Here is a 10,256-nt window from a genome sequence, read left to right on the forward strand (position 1 = left end):
TATAATTTACCCATACAGCTAAATCCATCCAATTACTAAATCAATTTTATCAATTCCACATTTCACCCGTCTCGGGATCATATTCATCATCTTTCCATTCTAACAATTCAACCATGAATTTAGCATATAATTCTTGAGAATATGATTACAATGCTTACTACATCTAGGGTTCTTACACAACCACCACTTAGCTGTTGACGATGGTGGTTACATAGTGATGCTGGCAGTTCCCGGTAAAAGAAAAGAAGAGAAAATAATGAAAGAAAAATGGTTGTTACCTTAACCTAGCTTCACATATGTAGTTATGTACCTACTTCTTGTCAAGGACTATCATGTCAACATGTCACGTTCATCGGCAATCTAAAAACCGGTTAAGTGGTCAAGACTGACCAAAGGGCTTCTAACCCAGCGGTATCAGGTGGTGCCCTCCCTCTTTGAGGTCGAGGGTTCAAGTCCCGTCGTGGACATAGGTGGAATTAGGTGTTAGTTTAGGAGTAGATTAGTATATTTGTATTTGCCGGTTCAAAAAAAAAAAAAAAAAAAAAAAAAAAAAAAAAAAAAAAAAAAAAAGTGGTCAAGACTGGAAAAAGCTAAAAAATTCAGTGTCTTAATCGCAACAAAATAAACAAACATAGTTTCAAAATCAGAAAATAATGTAAATATAATGACTTTATTCAATTTTACCCTAAATTTTTTGAAGCAGACTAAATCCTACAACAACGAACACTCAATTGAAACATATTTCTCAAATCAAAGCTAGAGAAATGAAAAGTATTGGTTGACGATTTAAAGGCGTTACATACAAGCAAAACGGTCGACTAGAACGTAATCACGTATCTAATAACTCCCTAGCTAATGCTTGGGCATCAAATAGACAAAAAATAAAATCACATGCATCGAGCACTATCTACACGTCATCAATAAACGAACCAGTCAACATCCTTGACAAATATCAACACTTTCTAAATTGTTTAAAAGTTATAATCGGTCATCGTTCATCAAACATTAATCCCAATCTTTTAGGAAAACAACACATACCCTTAGGGACATCAAACACTGATCCCGATTTGGAGGAAGATAGATAGAGGGTGAGAGGACGATTCGGATAATAAAAACATATTTTACCAAAGTATCAAAACTTCTATACACTAACAAAATTTACGAGCATCCGTTATTCATTTTCTATGTCAATTCGCAAATGTAAATTTTCTCCATAAGGGACATAACAGGACACACATTTCTCTCTTATCGACACTGATAAAAAAGAAAAAAAAAATGGGATTGTTTGCACGAATATTGCTGACCATTTGGCTAATGGGTGGCACCGCCGGTTCAATATATCTGCTAGGCAGACGGGCTTTAGAAATCGGCGTACGTATGGTGGCTCTCCATACCGAAACATGTTTAGAGGACACTGTGTTATGGCCAACATATTTGATGACCGGCGTCTTGGTTACATGCCTCCTAGGCCTCGTCGGAATCGTATGTTGTAAAGTCAAATTCTTTCAATGGCTCTTTACTTTCTTGGTCAACATCGGACTTCTTTACGTCATGGTCATTGTCGTTTGGCGTTTGCTTATGTTCGGGTGGATCAGAAAATCGACATCAGCCGTTTTCGATGATGTTTATAAGGAGGATTCACCTCTAGATGAAAAATATAAGCCGATGCTTATCGAAGCCATGGTTGCCGACAACGTGTGGCCGATGGTTGATGAGTGTTTGACGGAGATTAAGTTTTGTGAAGAAGATCGTGGACCTGAAAAGTTCCTTGACAAAGACGACGACTGGAAAATAGAAAATTACTACGAATTTTTCAGGGTATGTTTCAAATCCTTCACATCCTTTTCATTTCATTTTATCCATCGTCATCGTTATGTTGATGTAACGGGATAAGGGTTTCAGGAAGGGTGTTGTGTGCCTCCGCCAAAATGTGCACGCAAAATGTTTGAGTTGGGGAGTGTAAGCGAAAACGATGATTGCTTAAAATGGGCGAATGCGACATTGAATAAACCAAAGCATGTCAAATGTTTTGATTGTGATTCGTGTAAAGCTGCCCGCATGGCGACGTATATAACAAATCAAGACAAGGTTGGTATATATTTGACTATTGCCGGCGTATTCCTCTTCATAGCCAATCTGTTTTCTTCAATGGGGGGTTTTGAATAAACAGGGTGTGGTGTGGTTCTGTTGAATTATGATTCTAACAAATATGTATTGTAATGTGAATTAGTGTAAATTTATTGAGTTTATGATTGTTTTTATTAACCAAAAAGACAAAAGGTGTAAGATTTTAGGTTAAATGTGGGATATTGGCGAGAGAAGCTTGCATTTTGTCTTCTGAGAAAGACAAATCAACCATGGCGCCCTGTAAGTATTTCTCGTAAGCAGGAAGGTCAAAATGGCCATGGCCACACATTGCCATTAATATCACTTTTGATTCGCCGCTCTCTTTGCAGTGAAGGGCTTCTCGTATTGCTGCGGCTATGGCATGTGTAGGCTCCGGTGCTGGTATCAGTCCTTCTGATCGAGCAAATTGTATGGCCCCTAAACCAGTTCGTTTCATCCAATTCAACACGTTAGGTCTCAAAATAACAAAATTGATAGACGAAAGATTACAAAATTGAAAGTAATTGTACCTCGAAAGCACTCAATCTGTGGAATTGCGATTGCTTCCATGAAACCTAATTCATAGATGTGTGAAATCAGTGGCGCCATTCCATGATACCTCAACCCTCCTGCAAAATTAGGTGAAGTTATGGTTCATTTTAACCACAAAGAGCATCTTTCTGAGTTATTATATCAAGAAATCAGAAAGAGTTATACCGGAATGAATAGGGTCAGGAATGAAATCATGACCGAGTGTATGCATCTTCATCAATGGAGTCAATTGAGCAGTATCTCCATAATCATAAGCATAAACACCTTTGGTCAATGAAGGGCAAGCAGTAGGCTCGACAGCTCTTATAACAGGGTTGATTTTTCCTTTGAGTCTTTCCCGGATAAAAGGGAAACAGAGCCCTGCAAAATTGGACCCACCACCCGTACAACCAATGATGACGTCAGGAGTCTCCCCTAAATCCTCCATCTGCTTAATACATTCTTCCCCAATAACAGTCTGATGTAACAAAACATGATTCAGAACACTTCCTAAGCAATACTTGGTATCTTGGTTAAGACCTGCAACCTCCACAGCCTCTGAAATGGCAATCCCCAAGCTCCCTGGACTTAACGGATCCATTTCAAGGATTCTCCGGCCTGACTCCGTGATGCTTGAAGGAGAGGGATGAACTTTAGCTCCCCATGTTTGCATCATCAGTTTCCGATATGGTTTCTGATCATAAGAAGCCCTAACTTGCCACACCTGCAAATTAAAATTGAAATTAAACCATAAGTTTTAACCAACACTAAAATGAAGAAGCTAGCTCTAAGAGAAACTCATTACTCACTTCACAGTTGAGCCCAAATAGGCTGGAAGCAAACGCTAAAGAACACCCCCATTGACCTGCACCTGTTTCAGTGACAACGTTCTTGACACCTTGTTGTGCATTGTACCAAACCTGAGGGACAGCGGTGTTTGGTTTGTGTGAACCGGCTGGACTTACACCTTCATATTTGTAATAAATTCTTGCGGGTGTATCAAGTAGTTTCTCCAATCTCTTGGCTCTAAATCAAAACTCAGAACAATTCAAAAATATGATATCTTTTATATATATGGAAGAATATTCTAGAAGAAAAACCGACCTGATAAGAGGGGTAGGGCGCCAAAGCCTGTAAACATCGATAACTTCATCAGGAATCACAATGAATCGTTCATTGCTTGCCTCCTGCTTAATCAGTTCATCGGGAAAAAGATGAGATAGGTCTTGCGGTTGCAATGGTGCAAACGTCTTTGGATGCAGAAATGGGGGAGGTTTGATGGGGAGGTCGGCGATGATATTATACCAATGCGTAGGGATTTCTGTTGCGACAGCATGTGGAGTAAGTGTCGTTGATACTGGTTTTTCTCGAAATGAGAATTTTAAATGATTGGGATTTGCATTAAACAACGAATTTCCATGTTTTTTCACCTCACCTGAAAGGGGAAGAAGAAAGAAGAAAATAAGTTTGGCTATTGGATTCTTATCTTAAGTCGATATAAGATCGTACAGTTAGAAGCAAATTGATTTGAATAAGCGTAGCTTTAACCTAATCATATGAACTGTAAAATCAAACGACCCAAAATAAAAAAAAATAAAAAAAAAAAAAACATCTTCTACCAAACTGGATCAAAATCCACCACAAATAAATCAAAGAAGAGTTGATATCAGTACAAATAGATGAAGAGCATGTGTGTTGTTTTTCTTTACCTTGGAATGAAAATTTAGGGCTCCGATTTACCGAAAAAGAAAGAGAAGGAGACATTGTTGCAGGGGTGTGGAAGTTGGTAGTGAGCTACTAAACTTGACTAAGTTGAATAGGGGTTGAAGAAGTGGTTTTGGCATTGAATAAGATTGTAATAATAAAGATGGCATTTGATGGCATGTGACCACTTCCCTATCGAATACGCCGCCATGACCACCAGATGCCATTTTTCATGCATTATAGAATTGCATTCACTTAACGTACAATACAAATGCGTATAAGACGGAGGACCACGTACGATATCATTTCCTTTTTGTTTTTTTATTATATAAAAAAATGGAAAGTAAAATAGTAAATGGCATAAAAGATTATTATTTTGCTTGACAATTGTTTTAGAAGAAAAAAAAACAGATTAAATAAAGAATTTGATTACAAAAAGGTATCAGAATAATAATGCAAGGTCACCTCAAAAGTCCAACCTACACAGTACACATATTGATTGGTGGTCCGTCGAATTGCTGTCTCGGCCTTATTAGTACCACGAGCTTAAATGGCTAATCTGGGCCCACTAGCGGCCCGGTTCACTAGAAACCAGTCATTAATCCAACGGGTTATCCCTAATTTCCGAGTCATTTTACGGATTTCATTAGAATTATTTATGCCTTGAGTATTATTAAACTTAATATGAATTTGAGACTTTTTTTTTTCTTTTAAAAACAGAGACTTTTTTTTTAGTGTTTTTCCTTATCTAGTAATCGGCCATTCTATTTTGTATATTCCTCCATCATGTGGTTAGAGCCCAAATACAAGGGTCGGACATGAAATACCAAGTCGCAATTTAGTATGGTCAGATCAAAGTCAAAAATTTAAGCTCAGGAAATCTAATATGGAGCCTTGTTGGAGAAAAAATACCAAGCAATGAGATTTCATTCTTTCATAAGAAAGCCTTCCTACAACCCGTCCGCCAATTGGTCAATCACTCATTCGATCACTGCAATTGAGAGTGAGGGGATATTGAAATGGGCCTTATATGGATTCACCTACGAAAATAAAGGTCTCCAATGGAGGCTATTTTAAGGGTTTTACCTCCATTTTTTATTCAATATTTCTATTTCCCTTAAGCATTTAGTAGTTTAGAACTATTATAATATATATTTGTCATTCGAATTATTCACTTCTTGAGTATTGTTAAATTTTATTAAGAATTTGAGAAATTTTTTTTTAATAAAATTAAGATTGTTACTGAATGCTTTTCCGTTCTCTCCTAACAAACCATTTTTTTTCTGTTTCTTCTGCCATCCATTTAAATACATTGATAGTTTAACACAATAAATAAATTTAAAAAAAAAAAAAAAAAAAAAAAAAAAAAAAACCCGAATGTTAACCTATTAGAGTTCAAAATTTGTATATTTTAACTAAGCAACGAAAGTCTTAACTTATAAATCTTAGAAATGTAGGTTGGTGTAGTTTGTGATTTCCTTGTACAGGAAAAATTAGTCTCAACCCAAAACAAATATTGGAAATTGGTACTTGAATTGTCAACTCTAAACAGAAATCTTGAAGACAAGTTTTTTAGAAAATGAAATGTGGGTGATTGTGTCACGACTTAGTTATCTAAAAAAACAAGTATTTCATAAGTTGATTCAATGATCTATGGGACTATTCATACAAGCCAATATTTTTCAATCTTGAAAATTTATGGCAAGTATTTCACAAAAGCTTGGCATAGGTTATAAACACGATGACAATTACATCAACCAGTGAAAAGAAAAAGAGGTCACAGGAAATGAGCATAACTCACAGAACATTCCAATCATCCTACAATTGTGTTATTCTTGAAGCTCCATACCTTCCTTCCTGAAGATCATACATCAAGTTGAACAAACTTCTTTATAATTCCCATCATTTCACTCCCTGGAAACCGCCCAAGACAACCCCTTGCCACCGCTAACTCATCCAACTTCCAAACCGAATCGCCGGAAAATGCTCGATTCTGTTGACTCCCTTCCTCTTCTTCCACCACATCATCTGATAAATCTTCACCGGATTTAATAACCGGAAGTGGAAACGTATCAAGAGAAGTTTGTAAAACCACGGATTCACCACCAACTGCACCCACATAATCTTTCAACCGACATAACGTAAATGGAACAGGCTCAAAGCTATGATCCCCATATTCAACCGGAGTAGAATGGTCTCCAGTGACACACACTGAAAACTGGAATTCACCACTTGACTCTGCCTCCCAAAGAAGCCTTGCAAGCTGCCCTATTGCTTTGTCAACAGCTTCCAACCCTTTCACTTTAAACACACTCGCTTTATCATGCCCCGCATCATCTATTGCCTGTAATTTATAACATTTAGTCATTTATTATTTATTATTTATATCATATCATTTCAGAAATAAACAAACACGGAACACCTTTATATGAAGGAATCCAAAATCATAGCCATCAGATGGACCAGGCTTGTGTTCATCTTCCCCTGGCACAAAAACATTCGGGCAAGACTTTGTAGGAGCCGACAACGCGTTTGCTATCGCCATTGCTTTTGATGTCAATAAGGTTCGGTAATCTCCCGTGGCTCCGGAAGCTTCTAGAATGTCTATACCCAAAGATAACCCAAGCCCAGCTATGATTTTCGTGGGGGCCACCATGCATGGTCTTAGTCCGTGATTCTTCTCAAATGCAGGAACCTGTAATAATTTATTTGTATTTTTTTTTATAATGAAATTGTATGTTTGACTTTGACATGTAAAGTTAATAATAATAATAATACCTCGATTCGAATGCCACAGCCTCGTAAAAGGACAATATTGGCAATGTTTTTTCCTTGAGCAGCACGTTTTTCATTCAAGGGATGAGCAACTAAGATTTTAGAAATTTCTTTTGATAATTCATTGATAACTGTTGCAGTATGTTTTGCTTCTTCTGTATCATCAAGAGCTTGTGCTTGTAAAAGCAAACGGTTATCCTTCAATGGATCTGTTCCTGATATATTTCCACTTAGTTTAGGTCCTTTCACCACAACCCCACATCTGTGCTCTGTTGCATACCTGAAACAAATCTAAAAAAGCATAAAACTTGCAACATCTTTTATTTTCAAAAAGCCTTCAAGTCTTGGAGTAAGAGGACACACACACACACACACACACACACACACCTGACTCTGACTTCATATTCGGGAAAAGATGGGAGCTTCATTTTATCAAGTGCTGCACACAAGATGGGGCCTTCTTCTTCAAAGTGCCTATCAGCCCTTCTGCTAGTGACTACTCCCGTTTTCTCATCTAGAGTTGCAAAGTTTGACTGATGGATTATGAAAGAAATGAAAATCAATACAATCACAAAAAGAGGGACGTTTTATTAGTTAAAAGACGGATTTGCCCATACCTTGAAAGCAATATCTCCTGGTGACATGGCCAAACCAGCACCCATGGATTCAAAGGCGCCTCGACCACGGTAATAGACTCGAGGGTCATAACCCATTAGAGAAAGATGAGCAGTGTCACTTCCACAGCCTAAACCTACTTCAACTGGGTCCATAAGACCATTGACTCCAGCAGAAGCAATGGCATCCAAGTTTGGCACTTTTGCAGCTTCTAGAGGAGTTTTGTATCCAAATCTTGGAATTGAAACATCTCCCAATCCATCGATCAACACAAATGCAACTCTTCTACGAGGCATCTTTGAATTGACCATACTTGTTTTTAAACACTTTTAAGAATCTCACTGTCATCAAGATCACGATATAACAATAAGAAACTCAAAGTAAATAAGCTTTACAACCTAGGGCTCATAACCAATTAATCATGCATGTAAGAAAAAAAATCCGAATTGACACTGAATTAGTTAACCCTAGATGGTCTATTTCAATTATGTAGTGAGATCGGATTGACATGTTATAAACGACCATCATCAAAAGAAATACTTGCATCTTGTGGGTTTGTATAATCACACAATCATAAAGCAAGAACTAATAACATAAACATATTTGAGACTAAGACTGACCTGATTAGGCTGAGGGTTTTGAATTTAGGAGAGATTTTGGATACTGGGTATTGAAGAGGATTGCATTTTTGTTGAATCTTGGGTATTTAACTGCGTTTAGTAGATGGGGGTAAAGGAGCATCAATCTTCATGGCACAGATGCACTAGGGTATTCCTTTTCGAATAAAGAATTCCTGTTGAGATGCACACTCCATAACCCTTTCCTCGGTTGCGTACTCTCTTTTTACACCGTCTTCACCGAGTTAAAAGAAACAGAGAAAAAACAAAAGAACAGGAGTAGTAATGAAATCAAGAAAACGTAGATTTTCTTTTATTCTTTTAGAAAAAAAATAAAAATAAAAAAGTTTTTTTTAAGACTTTCCATATATATATATATATATATATATATATATATATATATATATATATATATATATATATATATATATATATATATATATATATATATATATATATAAAAGCCGTTTACCCGCGCAAAGCGACGGGTGCGGATCAACAAAATGACATAAAAAATTTGTTAAACAAAATGACGAACAGATAGAGATTTCTTATACTTGGGCTAGGATTAAACGTAAGACATTTTTGGGCTTATTCGATTTTAATAGAAAGAAAAACAAAGGAGGAGGTAGCGAGCATGAGAGAGAACCAAGGTTTTGCAGTCAAATGGCAAGACATTCATGATAGACGAATGCTGTATCAATGTGCATCTTCCAGTTTATATAAAATGTTTTATAACGTGTACATCGTATTAGACCGATTCAAATGGATATGAAGAACACTTGGTCAAACTTTGACCCATTCAAAATCTTATCATCATCTTATTTGACTTTTTCATTATTATTGACAGATTTAGTATTTAGCGATTCAAGTGGATATGAGGAACACTTGGTCAAAGTTTGATCCATTCAAAATCTTATCATCATCATCTTATTTGACTTTTTCATAAATGTTGACCAGATAAGATTTAGTATTTACCGATTCAATTGGATATGAGGAACACTTGGTCAAACTTTGACCAATTCAAGATCTTATCATCTTCATCTTATTTGACTTTTTCATAAATATTGATCGGATAAGATTTAGTATTTACCGATTCAATTGGATATGAGGAACATTTGGCCAAACTTTGACCCATTCAAAATCTTATCATCATCATCTTATTTGACTTTTTCATTATTATTGACAGATTCGTTATTTAGCGATTCAATTGGATATGAGGAACACTTGATCAAAGTTTGACCCATTCAAAATCTTATCATCATCATCTTATTTGACTTTTTCATAAATATTAACCGTATAAGATTTAGTATTACCGATTCAATTGGATATGAGGAACACTTGGTCAAACTTTGACCCATTCAAAATCTTATCATCATCATCTTATTTGACTTTTTCATAAATGTTGACCGGATAAGATTTAGTATTTACCAATTCAATTGGATATGAGGAACACTTGGTCAAACTTTGACTCATTCAGAATCTTATCATCATCATCTTAGTTGACTTTTTCATATTTAACTCATTTAATTTGAAGATAAGCTTTGAAGACCTATTCAAAATCTGTCTTTGACCGGATAAGATTTATTATTCTCCGATGCATAAAATTATTGTATATGATGCTTAAAAGCTTATACCTCTTAAAATTCAACAAAATCTTGTAAATGTTTTTTAAGATATAAAGATATATATATATATATATATATATATATATATATATATATATCCACACACACACCTTAATAAGCATTTACACCCCGTTCCCGAGTTAAACTTAACGAGAGAAAGGAAATGAAATAGGTGGAAATGAGAAGAAAATAAAAGAAATTGGTGTTCCCGAGTTTTATTAATGAGAGAAGTGGAAGGAAGTGGAGGGAAATGGAAGGATCGCTTTCCCTCCTAACTTTC

General features: G+C 36.0%; 3 protein-coding genes across 3 annotated transcripts; 1 reads left to right on the top strand and 2 right to left on the bottom strand.

Annotated features, from left to right (window-relative positions):
* The first annotated feature begins 1,275 nt into the window (after window positions 1-1,275).
* LOC111876671 (tetraspanin-5) lies at window positions 1,276-2,166 on the top strand. Its single transcript, XM_023873229.2, has 2 exons — window positions 1,276-1,818; window positions 1,903-2,166. The coding sequence occupies exons 1-2, from the start codon at window positions 1,276-1,278 to the stop codon at window positions 2,164-2,166; spliced, it is 807 nt and encodes a 268-aa protein (XP_023728997.1).
* A 46-nt stretch (window positions 2,167-2,212) lies between these two features.
* Window positions 2,213-4,507, bottom strand: LOC111876670 (uncharacterized). Its single transcript, XM_023873228.3, has 6 exons — window positions 4,347-4,507; window positions 3,742-4,072; window positions 3,447-3,663; window positions 2,824-3,361; window positions 2,637-2,735; window positions 2,213-2,544 (listed from the first exon to the last, which is right to left on the bottom strand). The coding sequence occupies exons 1-6, from the start codon at window positions 4,399-4,401 to the stop codon at window positions 2,291-2,293; spliced, it is 1,494 nt and encodes a 497-aa protein (XP_023728996.1). The 5' UTR covers window positions 4,402-4,507; the 3' UTR covers window positions 2,213-2,290.
* A 1,500-nt stretch (window positions 4,508-6,007) lies between these two features.
* LOC111876668 (uncharacterized) lies at window positions 6,008-8,618 on the bottom strand. Its single transcript, XM_023873227.3, has 6 exons — window positions 8,352-8,618; window positions 7,734-8,072; window positions 7,504-7,649; window positions 7,120-7,396; window positions 6,764-7,036; window positions 6,008-6,685 (listed from the first exon to the last, which is right to left on the bottom strand). The coding sequence occupies exons 2-6, from the start codon at window positions 8,040-8,042 to the stop codon at window positions 6,206-6,208; spliced, it is 1,485 nt and encodes a 494-aa protein (XP_023728995.1). The 5' UTR covers window positions 8,043-8,072; window positions 8,352-8,618; the 3' UTR covers window positions 6,008-6,205.
* Between the last annotated feature and the right edge of the window lie 1,638 nt (window positions 8,619-10,256).

The sequence above is a fragment of the Lactuca sativa genome, chromosome 2 (genome assembly GCF_002870075.4).
Source record: "Lactuca sativa cultivar Salinas chromosome 2, Lsat_Salinas_v11, whole genome shotgun sequence".
In the NCBI taxonomy this organism is placed as follows: Eukaryota; Viridiplantae; Streptophyta; class Magnoliopsida; order Asterales; family Asteraceae; genus Lactuca; species Lactuca sativa.

What these genes read in the sequence shown, in the direction of transcription:
- LOC111876668 (XM_023873227.3), bottom strand. Translation starts at nt 8,042, where the DNA reads ATGGTCAATTCAAAGATGCCTCGTAGAAGAGTTGCATTTGTGTTGATC. An exon ending in GAATATGAAGTCAGAGTCAG is followed by an intron (nt 7,397 to 7,503) that starts GTGTGTGTGTGT and finishes GATTTGTTTCAG; the next exon opens with GTATGCAACAGAGCACAGAT. An exon ending in TTGGATTCCTTCATATAAAG is followed by an intron (nt 6,686 to 6,763) that starts GTGTTCCGTGTT and finishes TATAAATTACAG; the next exon opens with GCAATAGATGATGCGGGGCA.
- LOC111876671 (XM_023873229.2), top strand. Translation starts at nt 1,276, where the DNA reads ATGGGATTGTTTGCACGAATATTGCTGACCATTTGGCTAATGGGTGGC. An exon ending in ATTACTACGAATTTTTCAGG is followed by an intron (nt 1,819 to 1,902) that starts GTATGTTTCAAA and finishes TAAGGGTTTCAG; the next exon opens with GAAGGGTGTTGTGTGCCTCC.
- LOC111876670 (XM_023873228.3), bottom strand. Translation starts at nt 4,401, where the DNA reads ATGTCTCCTTCTCTTTCTTTTTCGGTAAATCGGAGCCCTAAATTTTCA. An exon ending in TATTTGGGCTCAACTGTGAA is followed by an intron (nt 3,362 to 3,446) that starts GTGAGTAATGAG and finishes TTTAATTTGCAG; the next exon opens with GTGTGGCAAGTTAGGGCTTC. An exon ending in TCCTGACCCTATTCATTCCG is followed by an intron (nt 2,736 to 2,823) that starts GTATAACTCTTT and finishes CTAATTTTGCAG; the next exon opens with GAGGGTTGAGGTATCATGGA.